The 17,284-nt window shown below is 37.9% G+C and overlaps 1 protein-coding gene across 2 annotated transcripts in view; it reads right to left on the reverse strand.

Moving 5' to 3' along the window:
• The window catches only part of svep1 (sushi, von Willebrand factor type A, EGF and pentraxin domain containing 1), a 95,537-nt gene that overhangs the window by 52,661 nt on the left and 25,592 nt on the right, over positions 1-17,284 (reverse strand). For both annotated transcript variants that reach the window (XM_041261696.1, XM_041261686.1), the window contains exons 4-5: positions 1,844-2,002; positions 1,313-1,492 (exon numbers count right to left, since the gene is read on the reverse strand). In XM_041261696.1, the coding sequence (XP_041117630.1) occupies positions 1,313-1,492; positions 1,844-2,002 (339 nt within the window). The remainder of the gene's footprint in view (positions 1-1,312; positions 1,493-1,843; positions 2,003-17,284) is intronic.

Here is a 17,284-nt window from a genome sequence, read left to right on the forward strand (position 1 = left end):
TTCAAGTGTTTCAGTTGAATTTGTTCTTGTGCACTTCTTGATTACTACTCTGATTAGAGATTTTGGTATTTCATATTCCTGTGATACTTTTCTGTAGCCATTTCCTTTGTTGCAGTTTGATATAAGTGATTTTCTCAAACATGAATCCAGCTCCTCTGTCTTGACTATCATCTGCTGTGTTGCCAAAGCGTTCTTCTTCAACAGATGTTGGAAATAATGACGTTGGTTTTTTTTGGCTATTGACTTTTTAATGCCACTTAATTACTGTGTAGTGGTTTTCTATCAATGAATATATGTTTTAATTAGTTCTATAACACTTTTACATACTTGTAATGTAAAGGTGCCAATACATTTGTCATGAACAAATATTTGAAATTGCTAAGTGCTTTTGTTTTATTTGTAAAGAACGTTTGCTAACCTACCAAAAATTGTGCACTGGCTAATGTTCACTAAATTCTTGTATTTAACTCTGGCCTGTTATGCCTGTTATGCCTGTTAAGCCCTAATTCTAGTAATCCCTTATAGGAATAAAAAGAGATGGTTTCCTTCCTATCTTATGCTGTGTTTGCTGGTCACCCAGGCTGCCAAGGATTATGGACTATGGTAGGCCTAAAATATATTATAGTACAAATAAATATCAATTTTTTTTGGCTACTATAACACATGTATGGATTAGTTTTCATTGACTTCTAAATTTGACACCTACAACCTTCGATACAGTACACGATTGGTAGCATTCAAAAACCAAATTTTGCGTCAGTGAAAAAAACACAAGTACAAACAAAAATGTGAATGGATTATATAATAACTCAGTATTATATTTTAAAGAATACAGCATGCACATGGTGCTTAATGAAAGAAACTGACCAGGCACAAATGTCATCTTTTGAAGGTCATTAGCTGCCATCATGTTGCTAAGCAGGGACCAACATGGTAAGAAAACACAGGCCAGCATGATGGCAATGTTATCAGGTTAGTTGTCTGGCTGACTGGATAGGTGATTACTATAGAGAATGTGTGATTAATTATAAACATATTTATGTAATTTCTCACTGCCTGTATGTGTAGAGCTGTCATCATTAAGGTTTCTCAAAAGTAAGTCAAAACAGACATACACTGCTAAGACCATGTTCAGGTGCACAGATCTTGCATGACAAAGTGAAATGTTCAGATTTATAATACATCATGAAAAAGGGTCAACCACTGTACATGCAATCTGTGACTTCAGTGAATGTCTTAGAATAAAGCGAATGCAGATAAAAAAAAGGTGGCGCATGTATGATGTATAGAATGAGAAAACTTAAACCCTTACCTCTGCATGCTGGTTCAGATCCTGACCACTCACCACTGGGTTGGCACAGTCGAATGCTGCTTCCAACTAAATCAAATCCCAGCTTACAACGGATCCCGCAAGCTGCATTGAAGTGGTTATTGCAGACATTCTGGATAAAAAAGCCATTTTCTGGTGGATGAATCTCTGGGCAGTGAACCACTATTCGTCGGAAGAAAGACTCAGAGTCAAAGGTTCACATTGAAAATATTGAATGACATTGTTTCAAACAGAAAAATCAATTCAACAGTAAAGTTTATATTTATTAAGTTTTGATTCATGCACTGTAAACTCTCGCTATTCCGAACCCTGGTAGTTCAGGACTGACATATCATTCAAACCATTGAATGGATGTTGACAGCAGCTTTGGCAAGGCTTTTTAGTATAGTATAGATTTGATCAGTACTAAACAGGGTTCGGCCTAACTGGTTTGGATGTACAAGAGTCTACTCTACCTGCATTTTACAGTTTTATGTGTCCCCATATTTTCATTATTATTGTCTCAAGACCTACCTTCACATGACTGGCCTGCTGCACTGTAGCCATCTTTACAAACACAGTCCTTGACAGTAGTGCTTCCGGGTGGAGAGGTGTGGTGCCTGTCAGGGCAGGGAATGCAGGAGCCGATTCCACCCGGTGTACTTTCAGGCTTGTATGTGCCTGATGGGCAAGCTGGGTTAACCAACAGAAAGAACAAAATAATGCATAAGGAGTCAGAGCTAAGGATGTTTCTAAACATTTCCAAGGTCTTCAAAGGGTCTTCTGTTTTGTTCATGTGCCCTGACAAAGCTTTCAAGTTCAACATCAACCTAAGAATCCTACTTGGTCTCAGAGTGAAGCCTTTTTCTATCTATCTAATATTTCTATACAATCCTTTTCATCACTGCACCACATCTGCAGTAGACATTTTTAGTTAGAATGATATGTGAGACAGAGGATATAGATGGACCATTCAGAACAGGCTCTGTAAACCATTTTAATTGAAACTGTAACCATTCTGCTGATGTCAGTCACGTGCACACAGTATTCTCTTTTGCTAGAGCTCCAGGAAACACTTCTAACTATTTTTTTTAAAGGCTTGATGCCGAACCCTTGCACTGATCATCTGCTACTCTATTTTCAGATTAAATGAAAGCTGAATATGATTAATTTCCATTCTGCATATACTGTATTACATACCACATTGTATGTGGCAGACAATATAGGCACATATTAAGGATAAATAACAGGTAACCCCTTTCCTAGTATAGACTACAGTAATTTTGGATATTTGCATGTTGCTATCACCTGATACTTCAGAAATTTTACATTAAAATGACTCTAGTGGGCTGATGCTTAAATTAATTTCCTTTTTAATCACAATCGTGATTGCTGGATATTTTTTTTGTCGTGCCAATATTGTTTCTCTAACATTCCGCTCATGCTTTTGAAAGTAGTTTCCAGTCAAAGCATGTATTGTTACATCTTCCTGTGCCTCTCAACCATGAAGAGTGTTTATAATTCTGTCAGTAGTGTGTAACTGTGCTGTTTGAAGGGAGACAGTATGAGTGATGCGACAGCGAATTTATTTTGACAGACTTGCTCCATTTCATGTGTTACACAAAACAATTATGCTTATATTCATGCATAAACAGTATGCTGTGTGAATGTTGCAAAGACCATGCTGTGTTAAGATAAACAGTTTTTTGGGTTGTTTTTTTTTTGGCCAGACTGTTAGAGTCACACAATCAGACTTTTAAATAGCATAGCTGTGTCACATAGTTTTTTTGTATATAATAACTCATACTGAATAAACTAATTTTAAGTGTTACTGGTTGGTATCCAGTTCAGTCTGAATGCCTATGTATTGTAGTTCACCCCAAGCCAATGCATTAATTAATTTTCCCTATTGCCAAGTAAGACTGACTTTTTTACACTTGTACACATGTCTCTTAAGAAACATGTGGCTGTGCCAAGATTAAGCCAGTTATATGCCAAAAAAGAAACATATTACCTACTGTACCTAAAATAGATGAGGTACGGTACAGCCAAAAACTAGTAATTAGCATTACAGACATACAACAGAAAACAGCCCCATGACTATATCAAGTAACACAAAGATTCCAGCTAAGATAAACTATCAGGGGTTGTGTGGACCTGGACCTGAACCTGAACCTGGTCAACCTCCTTAAAACTCTATTTTAAAATGATGAACATTAGGAAGTAGTTTTGTTAAAAACATAAACCATGTTTATCGTTTAAGTAAATATCCTACAGTATGTTAAGCTTTATGGCTTTTGGCCAGACCTCTTATACAGACTATTTTAAGATTTGAAACTTTTAACTTCCTTTTACTGTATTCCATCATTACAGTGCCCATATATATATATATATATATATATATATATATATATATATATATATATATATATATATATATATATATATATATATTTTAAAACGTTATTTTAAAATATCATCTAGATCAATTGAATATACCACATAATGTCCACAGCACTTAAAATATATAATTCAAACAATGTATTAATCCTTTTGGGGTAATGGGGTTTCACTTCTACTTTCATTTAACATACAACAGGTTATACTTAGACATAGAAAAGTTTAAACTTAGATATAATGGATGCAAGATCCTAAAAATGTTGGCTAAGAAGTAAAATTCCAGTATTGGATAACAACAGCAGGGTTCTCACCAGCGCTGTTGAGCGTAACGGACCGTTATGTTGCTACCTTCAAAAATGACGGTGTTAAAAATAATAATCCTGTGAAACATTGTTGGTTATTCCTGTATGTGAGAAATGGGTTTGCTTAAAACACTTGTTTCAGCTTTCAATATTCTTCAATGCGTTGGTTGTGACAGCATGTTCTTGAACCTATTAGCACATTCCCCTCTGTTGACAGATGAGACTAGATCCTGGGTGTGCCCCTGACACACAGCTCTGTAACATTCCCACACCGTTTCAGATCTTTATTATTGTCTTGCTGGTAAGTTATTATTATATAATGTTACTATTATTGAGGCGACAGTATGTAAATCCACACGACAACAGTTATTGTAATGCTGAACAGGATTTATAAAGTAACATGATGGTGGTACCATTACCTTTCAACAACAGCCAATTGCTATAGCTTCAGCACAGAACAAGTGTTTTGGTCACCGTCCACACTATAAGCCTGCGAGCAATCAACTGAACTGGAACAGGAACAGTATCCCTTTTTACTCTAGCTTTTGACTACATCCGGTCTAAACACATCCTGCAGTTGGACAGCAGACAGAAAGGATCGGTAATTGTACAATACAATAATAAACCCCTCAGGCAACAAACCCCTGAAACACCTCCACCACCACCACCACCCAGCAATGCCGAGTCCCTTTGGCACTCTTGCCAAAATGTGCTTGTCTGAGGCCTCCCTCCAGATCTTACAGAAAATCCAGGGCATTCATCTCATCATGGTTCAACTCTGTAGCATGCAACCAGATTTCATGGGGCTGGTGAACTTCTCTCCCTGGCATCAGTCTGTTTGGTGTGAATCCAGTACTTGAGTGTGCAATACTGTGATGTGCATCCGTGAGCAGCAGTAGATATTCGTCCCAGTTATGTTGGTCAACATAGCAACGAATCATTTGAAGAAGGGTGCGGTTAAACCACTCAACTTGCCCGTTAGACGCTGGATGATAGGGCATTGTTCTGGTTTTTGTTACCTGTAAGAGCCGACATACTTTCCTGAACAAGACGCTCTCAAAATTTCTCCCTTGATCAGAACGTAGTTTGAGGGGAGCCCCAAAGCGAGCAATAAAGTCATACACCAGCTTCCTGGTTGCTGTTTCAGCCCCTTGATCTGGTACAGGGAAGGCTTCCACCCATTGGATAAACTGATCAATAATAACTAAAATGTATTTGTTTCCTGCAGCAGATATTTGCAGCAGACCTAGTATATCCATATGCAACCGGTCCATATGTGCTCCTGCTTGTTAATTTTGCAGTTTAGTTATTGATGGGACCTACTGTTTTATAGCCTCTGCACTGCTGACATTTCTGAATGAAGAGGCAAACATCTCCCATTCCATACCAGTAGTAGTGTTTGTGGAGACACTGAAGAGTCTTTCCTTCCCCTAAATGGCCAGATTGAGGAGGATTGTGGCAAGCCTGTAGAACTTCCTTCTGAAGCGATGCCGGCACATGCAGTTGTAGGGATGGGTTGGATTCATTGGCACTTTCCCAGAGGTAGTGAAGAACCCCATAGTGCAGTTCAATTTGAGGCCAACACAACCAGTACTTTCTCACTGCTGGGCTTTCTAGGGCCACTCGTTCTCGAATAAGTAGGCTCCCCTGATCTTTCCAATGATGCAAGAATGAAAAATTAGGGTCCATCTTTTGCTCTATAGCCAATTGTTGCAAGTCAAAAGGCTGCATCCAGTTGACAGTTGACACATTTGGCTGGTTCAGCCCGTCTGCTTACTGGTCTCTGGCATTGCCTGGCTCATTCTACTGGAGTTCCAAAGTCCCATTGTGTTCCAGGCGCCTGCAAGCCAAAGGCACCACATCATCCACATCGCTGTCAAACCTTGCCCACTGCTGATGGAGTTTCTTGCAGTATCTGCAACCTTGACATGGTAAATTGGCTACATCCTTTCCTGCCTGGTAACAGTCACAAGTGTTAGGACCTTCTAGATTGCTTCACGACAGTGCATCTGCATTTGAATGGTGACGGCCTGCTCGTTTTCAATTTCTAAGTCATACTGGCTAAGTTCTTCAAGCCAGCGGGCTAGCTGCTCTTCTGGGTGCTTTAATTGGAACAGCCACGTCAGACTGTTATGATCTATGCACAATAGGAACCTTTGCCCAAGGAGGTAGTGGCAGAACTGATGAGTATACCACACAATGGCAAGAAGTTTTTGTCTTGTCACACAGTATCGTTGCTGAGCAGGTGTCAAGTGAGAACTCGCTTATGAAATTACTCTCTCCTCCCCCCATTGGAGCGGAGATAAGATGGCCCCAATGTTCCAGTTTGAGGCATCCGTGTCAAGGATGAACTATCCCTCTGCTACTGGATATACTAAAACTGGGGCAGTTGTCAATTTTTTCTTCAGCTGCTCAAAGGCATAATGTTGTGTCCAACCCCACTGGAACTTGTAGTAATAGTTACACAGGCCAAGGAAAGATTGTAATTCTTGCACTGTGCGAGGAGGTTGCCAGTCCTGAATGTCCTTTATTAAGGCGGGGTTAGTTCTGATGCCATAACTACTGACAATATGTCCCAAAACAAAACCTCCTCTTTGAGCAGTTGGCACGTTGATGGTTTTAGTTTTAAATCATAGCTATTTAGACATTCAAAAATGTCAGTCAAACGCTATATGCTTTGTTCAGCTCCTCTTCCCAGGATGATGATGTCATCGGGGTAGATTAGAAGCATCTCCCATTGTAGCCCGTGCAGCCCCAGCTCCATGACCCTTTGGAATGTGCTGGGAGCATTGCATAGTCCAAATGGCATTCTAGTATATCCGTACAGCCCGTTCCTCATGACAAATGCAGTCTTGTCACAATCTTTTTTGTCTACTTCAATCTGCCAGTAGCCACTTTGCAAATCTAAAGTTGAAAAAATAGTAGCAACACCAAGGACATCAAGACACTCTTAAATTTTTGGCAGTGGGTATGCGTCTGACTGTTATGCTGTTCAGGCATTGGTAATCCACACACCAGCGGACACCTCCATCCTTTTTACAAACTAAGACTACCGGGGATGCCCATTCAGAGCTGGATGGCACGACAACACCTGCAGCTAACAGGACTTGAAGATGCTGATCTTCCTCACCTTTGAAAATCAAGTGGGGTGCATTGTATTTGTTGGTGTACTGGCCTTGCTATTCCAGTATCTTTGTTGTGTGCCACCTCACACAAGTGGTCTAAGTCTATGTCATTTACTGCAAAGACAGACTTGTACTTAAGAAGTAGAGCAATCAGTTGCTCTTGCTGGTCTTCACTGAGTGCTTCACTTAAATCTGCTAACAGGGTTTGCAGATGCTCAGGTGGGTCAAATGCACTTGCTCCTTTTATTCTCCCAATCTGTTGCAACTGAAAAGTTTCAGGCTCCTCTTCTGGCCAGGGGCCCTCATACTCCCCATCATTTTGCGACATAAACTTCCCAGTCAAAAGTCCTGGTCCCATTTTGAAAAGTCACGCTTAATCCAGCCAGGGCAACCATCTCTTTCCCAGACTCGGCATTGCACAGGCATGTCTTCTTGAGGTTTTGTTACTTAAGGGAAGCAACTTGAAAGTGTCCTCAGAAATTACAGTAGCTTCTGCTCCCATGTTGACTAACTGGTATGCCATTAATAGTCACTGCAGTTTGTAGACTGAGGCCTCTGTTGGCAGTGCGTCCAATCAATAGGATGGTGGACTTGTCTTGACTTGTCTTATCTTGAACATTCCCAGCGGAAATGTCCCTCCTCTCGACACCGAAAACATGCACCTTTAGCATTTCTGCTTGGGCTCGGAGACTGAGTATTGGTTCCATGTTGTGGTGGCTGGCGTATCAGTCTTCTCCCCCTGTCCACATGGTGGAGTCCTTCATACTGGACTGGAGCTTGCCCAATGGGTTCAGATCCAGCTACTGGGTTGAAGTGATCTAACAATCAGCCCATCATACGCGACAAGCTCTGCCTTTCACATCGGAATCACGACTAAGAGTGGCCTTGTAATTATGTTCATGGGCCCCCGCAAGTTTTTGTGCCTCAGCCAGTGACCCCGATTCACGGTTCATAACCTCATAAGCCACGTTCTGGTTTTTTAGTCCTTGTGAGTTGCGAGCTGGTCCTGTAGTTCTAACTCTACTCCAGGATAGGCGAGGTTAACCAGGCGGCACACCTCTTCAGAAAACTCAGCAGTGGACTCATTGATCTGTCATAGTTCCCCTAACTTCCTGCATGCTGTAGTTGGTGGGTCTTTCTGTCCAAAACGCTGTGACAGTTGTTCCTTTATAAGTGAATAATCTTCCCTTATATGTTCTGGGAGAGAGCAGGCATACTGTATAGCAGGACCAAAGAGGCATTCATGCAGTCTATCCACCTTCTCGGCACCATTCCATCCATACTAGCTTGCTTGCCTTTCAAAAGGAAGTAAGAAAGAGTCCCAGTCTTCTTTCCCATCGTAAGTTGCAAGCTTGGCTTTGGGGGCTTCATGGAAATATGAGCGGTGACCCTGCCCTATGCTGGTGTGGGTGGTGTTGCTGTCATAGTCAGCTGACCCTGTGGGGATGTAGAGGTTGGTCCTGGGCTATGTTTCTTGGTGTTGCACAACTGGGTCAGAAGCAGGGCTGCCAGCACGAAAGCCTGCTCTAGGGGGACCGGAACTGCGTGTCCTCTGATGAATGACCTCTAATTCTGCCGCAAAGAGACAGTCAGTGGAAGTGTTCCATCGTCTGGGTGTATCACCATAGCGTGATAGGGTTGGCGCTGGTGGGTTGCGGTTAACAGCCAAACTATGCGCAGGGCGGGTCATGTGCTCACTACTTCTGATGCCGGGGCATGTGCATGACTTTTCCTGCCTTGTCTGCTGGGGGTTACGAGGATATCTGTTTCTTTCACCGCAATAAAAGTTAAATAAAACATTGTTGCATTTTATTCCGGACTCGCCCCCCCCCCACTTACTCTAACCTCTACATCTAACCCATGATGAAACTTATTTTGTTTAGTTCCCTTGCTATGGTGTTGTCAGATAGTATTTAAGTTATTTAAATAAACTTTGCAACTGGTGACTTGGTGGCGGTATGCTTTTGCGCTAAAAGACAACAAAGGTAATTCACTCTCTATTTGTATTATGCTGTATCTGTTAAAATCTGTCTTCGGCCGGTTGGCTGTGGGCAGTTGCCAAGCCCAAGAATTCAAAGCTAATTCGGCATCTTCCCACCACAGATCGGTGCTTCGCCAACTGCCAGGGCATTACGGCAAGTTAAAAGTCGTTCTTCGCCATCAGCCCGGGTTGGCTGTGGGCAGTTGACGAACTGCCTGGGCAATGCCGAAATGACATAAAATTCGAAGCTAATTTGGCATCTGCCCGCTGCAGCTGGGCACTTCGCCAACTGCTCGGGCATTATGGCAACTGCCAGATTTTGACAACTGTCCATAACATATATATATATGTATACAATAAAATTGGAAATGACGGGTAAGAAAATGTTAGTGATTAAAAGCGTAGCTATCATCACCCACAACACAGGAATTTGTGCAGAGAATGATAAACATCGGTTTGAGTAGCCACTAGAGGGCTCTAAACAAGCGGTGTTGAAATAATAGTAACAGTTAGTTTAATAGTAACACAGTTAGGTTTAGGGGTAGAGATTACATTACTGGCAGACATTAGGTTTAGGGGTAGAGGGAAGATTTAGGGGTTAGGAGGCTGGTTGGTACCTATTGGCCCATTCATATGGGATGAATTTGCTTGGTAACGTCCCATTCAATCAATTGATTCTAATCAGATCGGCTGGGTTTATACAGTACTAACTGATTAAATATGGTGTCTTTACCTAACTTCTTATTCTTAGCCCAGAAATCTGTGTGTTATTGCAGCTAAACACACAAACACACATACACACACACACACACACACACACACACACACACACACACACACAGCAGTAGTATGAAATATAAATGAGCTGCTGTCAGGCTTTCCTGTTATTTTGTCATGTGTTGTTGTATTTAAAGAGTCTTTGACTTTGTCACACACAGAGAAGCAGTATTTTATTGTTTGCTGCAGGCAGTGCTGATAATTCTTTGTATAAATAAACAGCATGTCCTTTGTTTGCAAAACTATCAGACAAGTAGCAAATCATATAGACCTCTTCCTGCATAATCCTAACAATCTCATAACAATATCATAATTTATACAAGTGTGGAGAGATCTAGCTGCAGAATGAATACACTAGTACCAGTCATATCTGATTGAATTGGTTCCAGGGGTCCAAGGATCTATACTATAAGAAAATCAGGGGAACATATTGCAAAACAAAACAGTGTAATACAGAATTTGGCAATTTACAAAATAACATTCCAAAACAGTTCTTACCCTGCTTTATCACTCTATGCCAAAGTAATCTGACTTTGTTTTTTTGCACCTTGTGCATTAACCCAAGACAGAAACAACAAGACAGCGAGAACACAAACACACACTGACTTAATAATACCTTTTATTTAACAGGATTAAACAGGCCAGTTCCGTGAAGTAACATTATGTAAGAAGTAAATCAGAATTCCCAAACGCACCATCTATTTTCAATCTGCAAATGAATCCATTCTGTCCAGCTATGATATGAATCTCCTGTTTTAAAACCATAATGAAATGTACATTCATCAGTGCCATTCAGTTGGTAGCAGCATGCCAGAGCATCTTTAATATAGAGTATTGTATCTTACAGGATTGGATATGACTACTGTATTTTTTTTTTTTTTTAACTTTAGCTCATTTTGAAAACACAATTTCTTTTCCATACATTGCACTTGTTATACAGTATAAACAGAAGAATGATTCATGAATGTAGATGGAGTGCTGTGTTTACTTCTCTCATGATTCTCTGAATCACCGTGTCCAAACGTGTAATTTAGAAAATCATTCAGAATTGTTTCAGTTAAGTTTTTGTTCTTCTAATAGCGATTTGTTACAAATGTGTTCTTTTGGAGAAGATACTACAGTTTTTTATTTATTTATATATTTATTTATTGCAAGAAAAGGACACACCACTTACAGGTTTTCATAGATTTACTTCATCTTTTTTAAAAAAAAAAAAACTAGCAGGATACATTTCAGGTGGGACTCTTTGATTGAAGCCATGCCTTCTTGTCTCAAAGGTGACTCAAGTAAGATTCATTTTCAATAGCATTTTCTACTTTTTCTTTTATCTTTATACGTTTCTAAGACAGAAATACAGTAGCACACAATGATGGACAGACTGGGGATTAAACAGGTACAGAGAGGAAAGAGAGGTACAGCAGAGCAGTGGAGAACTCATTCATATTCCGCTCTGGGCAGGCTGGGTAACAGTGCTGAGCATTCCATTGTTCCTGGATGGAACACAGTCCACTAGAGACTGAGATAAAACTACTTTCTTTGAGACCTCAAGAGGATTTAAACCAAGAATTTGGGCCATGAAAGAGGAAAGCAATTTTCCCATGTCACCTTGTATAATATTTTCTCAAATCTTCCATTAAGGGTTATTTCACAGTAGAAAGCATAAATTGTAGTACACATTTTTTAAGCACAATAACACATTCCAGGATGTTCAGATATGTGCCAAAATAGGCTTTGCAGATATTAGACCATATTTGATTACCCTGTTGTGTGTTACTGATTTCCTATCCAAAATGGTCTGCTATTGTGAATTCAACTGATTAAACAATGTCTAGTCAACACCAGATAATTTCACAAAGAGGTTATTCATCTCATTTAAATGGTATTTGTTAGTTAGTTTTATTAGGTTTTTTTTTTTTTTTTTACAAGCACTGAGACATTGTATCACTCATGATTTATTTAAGGAGTAAGAATTTATTTGAGAATGGAATGTATACAATTGCCAGTGTTGCTTTTAACTTGCTGCTAATGCAGGAAGGCAGTTAACCTCAGTGGCTTGTTCACTCTCAAAACGAAAAGCTTTCAAACGAACAAAAACTGGACATCCAACAAAACAGCTTGGCAGTTTTTAACGGGCAGTATGACAAATTCCAGTGTTTTCCACAGTTGAGACAAAAACAGACTTCTCGAATGCTGATCAATCCACAGACGTCCCAAGTTACACATTTGCTGCTTTAACATCTGTTGTTTTATGCATGACTTGGGAGCATATAAAAAAAATATATATATAAAAAAAAACTGCATTCTTGATTTAGAGTCATCATTGACTGGCTGTTTCTGCAGTGTCCAGAAAATCTCACTCATCAGAAAATGTTCAATGTTTTTTTAAGTGTTTAAAATCCATTGTCACGAATCACTTAGATATTATGCAACAAAATTTGTTGAAAACATTTTAACAGTAGGTTTTTGATGCTGTTGTTAGTTAGCAAAGTTAACTATAAGAAAAAGAGAGAACTGCAGCAAATGGCATACAGATGAGATTCCTAACTCAACAGTTTTGTAATGTACATGTTTGGATTATGGTAATTTACAGAAAAGACTGGTGATCCCTGGTAGATTGGAGTTATAGCAAGTGCCATAGATTTACTATATGTTCACTTCAAAAAGTCTGTGATTGACCTTTTATATAGCAATAAACACAGTGCAAATCAAATCACCTTAAACTTGCATCCTCTTATAAAGTGTATGCATTTGCCAGTTGGTCCTCTACAGTACATTCTACTTTGAAAAAGTAGAAATTACAGTATAAACCGCTATTCCTTCAAAAGAAAACCCCAAAAAACTGAGCAGTATACATCATATCCAGACTTATACTGTATTTATCGTTACTTACTTTGATAATAACCTAATTTATGTTTGTGTTTATTAAACATGGAACATATCAAAGTTGAGCCATCAAGCAGAACATTTTTTTATCAGCTTTGATGAGTTATTGCACTCTTGTGTGCGACCAGAAATTTGATTTTTTTTCAGTAATGCATAAAAACAGCTTATAATATACTAGGCAGTAGCTGTAGCAGAAATTTACATGTTCACATTTCAGTCCCTTTATGTCAACTTAAGCGAACCATAACATTGTATTAGTTTGTATTTGAAAATGCCCCTAAAGACATCCTTATCATTCCTAAAAGCATGTCCTGAAGTCAGAGTGATCTTTTTATATGCCAGTCAGAAGTATACCTTGTAAAAAAACTTTTCTTTTGCTTAACTTGCCTGGAGCCAACAGTTAATAACTAATTAAATAACCAAGGCGCTCCATAAATATAAATATTTTCAGATTTTTTTTACATTTCTACCTCATTTCCTAAGATTTCCAGAATTAACCAGACCATATACAACAAGCAGCCGGCTGCAGTGATTCAAACCATCTGGTTCCATTGCTAAACAATTTATTTGTTTTGCAGCCAAGGGCAGGAGAGTCATACAACTTCAGTTAACTTGATGAAGTAGGGGCACACGCTCTGGCTGAGGCCTAGAATTAGGATATTAATGAGCAGGATGTCTGGAGATGCCCTGAGATAAGGCCGTTCATCCCAACCACTGCTGCTCTGCTTCAGTTCTGATCAATTGTAGATTGTTCAGTGTAAGTGAAAGGAGAAAAGAGTGACGTTTTATCTGACTGGTCTTCAAATCCTTGCCAGTGCCTCGTTTCTCATAACATAAAGACCACAGAATAGCTGTGGCTCCACTGAAGTCTTCTTTTATGTAATGCCCAGTATTGCACTCTGAAAAACACTTTACAGTTAATTAGAATGACTGTTTTATTTGGGGAGCATTCTTGGTGTAGTGTTTTAAGTTTAACTTACTTATAAAGGACCTTTCTTTATTCCTGTGGATATTTCTTGTAGTTATAAAAGATTTGTCTATGAGTTACAAGCCTTTTTTTTTTTTTTGGACAGTGATAGTTTACCTTTTCATTACTCTTGAGAAACAGGTTTTTAAAATGTTTGTAGTATAAACAAACAACTCTTAATAATTGACTGGATATAACAACTAGTAAATTGTCACTACAATACATGCGACTTTGCACAAGTCATAAGGCGTGAACATTTAAAAAAATAATAAACTTAAGATAGATAAAGGCTTCTTATAAGAGAATAGCGAGTGTTACTTGGTGGAAAAAATTACATAATGTATATAAATTACTCAACGTAATAGATCGTGTGCATGCCATTTGAGTTCTTCAAAAGGTACATTCAGTCAAACTATTTTAGTCGTTTTGTTTATAAATCTAAACAGTCTTTGTTGTATCGCATCAAAAGGAGCTGAGGTTACTGAAGAGCCTGTTTCTGTACCAGGATCTCTGTTATGACTTTATTAAGGTCTGCACTCGAGCCAGTTAATCCTGATTGGGCACACGCATGCAATGAAAGCTCTGTGTAGGGTTTCCATGTGTTCAAGGAAATTAGCAGTTACGTGTTTAGCGACTGCCGTAAGTGAAGTTGTTAGTGTTTCCAGTGTGATGGTGTAAGGTGCTGACTGAAATACAATAAAGGGCAGTTCACATTTACGGATACAACTGAACTGAAATGTACTTGGTTTAAAAAAAAGAAAAGGCCACCATTATAGGTGTATAACAGAGAAAAGATAATGAGACAAGCTTGTTTATTTTTTGCGGAAAGTAACTAACAGTATCACTCCCATTAAAAATCTAATGCGCTATATTACCTTGTTATTGACAAAAGTAATATTATTACACTAATGCATTACATAAGTATTGAATTACCCCAACTCTGCTGATAAGACAAAAAGACAACCAAGTGTACACTTTTATACATCATAACGTCTAAAAAAAGGCTCATTGCATCCACACCAACATATTTTAATATGGAGCAATACGACAATTATTATTGACCAAAAGGGATTTATTTCATATTATTAAATATACACGTGTCCCTGTCTGTTGGTTGTTTTCAAGTGTATCTTTGGTATTAGTTGTGCTGTGTTTGTGTTAAAAAATGATTTATATACTTTCACATTTATCATTGTCCCTAAAGAGGATGCAAGGCTTATATTGACCTCTGAAGACCATGTACTCGTTTTCACAAAAAAAAAAAAAACTAAATAAACAAAATTCTTTTCGTAGCTTAGTTTGACAAATTTCTGATGTTACAGAATGTCTTCTGCCATTTCACGTTGCCTTTCTAAAGCTTCAGAAAACTTGTTGAATAATCTTTATAAAAGCTTCACAAAAGCCTGTTGAACCCTAATCAAATAGTAGCTTGTGCAATCGTTGAGGTAATATTGATATATATATATATATATATATATATATATATATATATATATATATATATATATATATATATATATATATATTATTTTTTTTTTTTTTTTTTTTTTTTTTTTTTTTTTTAATTTAAAAAAATAGATAAAAGCATAACAACATTATTTAAAACGAATTTGAAGGAAACTGTACATCAACAAAGAGGATGTTGTTAAAACCACAAAATTAATTTTATTTCCTTATTAATCATCTTTTAATTCCCTAAAAGTGAAAAAATAGTCCCTTTTCAATTATGCTCAAGCGCAGGTGGTTAGTAAGAGCAGGCCCCTATCCTGCTAACCTGCAAGTCCTAGGCTCAAATATGTATGGAGGCAGTATTCAATTATCATAAACAAATTTGAGCCTTTTAAAGGTGTAAAATATAAGGAACCAGCACCTATACAAAATTTAAAACAACCCCTCTCACCAGCATATGTCATAATCAGTGGAGTAACATTTTGTAAGATCAAAGGTTTTTAAAAATCTAATTTTCTTTAGTCTAGTTATCCAGAAAAAATCTACCAGAAAGTATCGGAATAGAATGATGTAATAGAATGAATTTACATGTATGCTGCTGATAGCTGCTTATGTATAATGTAACATTGACATCAGCTTGTGCAATGACATTATTTTATACAACAAAAGGGCTAATTGTAAGGAGAACAAAATAGGCAATTATATTTATGTTCTTTATAATTACAGTATAACATAATTTTTCAAGTTAAAATCAATCAATCAATCAATACATAACTAAATAAATAAATTCTGCCAGTGTATGGTTTCAGCTGAGGTTCTTGGTATATTTTCTTCCCCCATCGTAAATAAAATAAACTATACAGCTCCCGGTTACCAATACAGGTAGGCATTTTCAGTCAGTGTATAACTGAGTGCAGTAACTATGGAGCGTTTTTTCAAACGTCAGAGAAATAGCCCTGAACATAATGAAAGCGATTGTACTTCTACCAGTACAAATAAACAACCTCTCTCACTAAAGGTATCAAAAACAAAATGTCAGGGGGGGTTCCTCAGTCAGGATGCCTAATGTCAAGGGGAGTCTAAGCCAAGAACGTTTGGGAACCCCTTCTTTAAGACATTAGTAATATATTAATTATTTTAGAATTCTTTTATTTTTACTTAAAAACGTTGAACTAGACCCATATTCTTGGCAAACAAATTTTCAGGAAGTCAACAACACTCTGTCATTCAGAGCCTAAAAACAGTTGTGTTTTTTAGTTTGGGAATCCTAAATAGGGGCAAGAAGATACAGTTGTTTAACACTTTGTATTGTGTTTGTAAGAACCTTTTCTGGGGGTCTGCATGCTAAAGATTTCTTACACTTCATGGTTTTATGTTTTATATTCATCTTGGAGCTGCCTTGAGAAATCCTAGGAATCCTGACAAGAATAAATATTTACAGTTTGCTTTTTAAAGAAATAAATGGTATTCATCTCTCAGTGAGCTGGGTAAGTGCTCCACAGATGTTACAGCTGGCACACATTACTTGCAATAAATCCATGTGGTAATAAAACTGTTATTAACCAGTGTTTCCAGGGTTTAGTAAAATAAAAATAAAATTAAAAGATAAGCAAGCATGAGCTATTTAAAGCTATTTTTTTAAATATTATGCTGCAATACCAAAGCAATAACTTCAACCTGAGTAGCAATTAAAGACCTACTTGACAAGTAAATAAAAGCTTATGATGATATAAGCCACAAAGGAGTGCATGTTCATTCAAGGCTTTACTCTTAAACCAATTTGAATACCTTAAATCTGTCTGAATTTTAGTGCCCTGGTTTTTAAATGTGAAATCAACCGATCTAAGGGAAATCTAGTACATTTTGTTAAAGAGTCCCAAATTAATAAACTTTTATTATTATTATTATTATTATTGTGAGCAGATCCGGCCTTTTACCCAGGCTAGTCCAATGTTTTTTTTGAGGCCCATGGAGGTCAAGTTCTCTGCTCATAGATATAATGAAAAGAATCAACTTTTGCTGCACAGTTTGTTTTTTTTAACTAGAATTTTTTTAACTAGAATTGTGTAAGTGAATGGAAGGAGCCTGAGC

This window comes from Polyodon spathula, chromosome 1 (genome assembly GCF_017654505.1).
Source record: "Polyodon spathula isolate WHYD16114869_AA chromosome 1, ASM1765450v1, whole genome shotgun sequence".
NCBI classification, from domain to species: Eukaryota; Metazoa; Chordata; class Actinopteri; order Acipenseriformes; family Polyodontidae; genus Polyodon; species Polyodon spathula.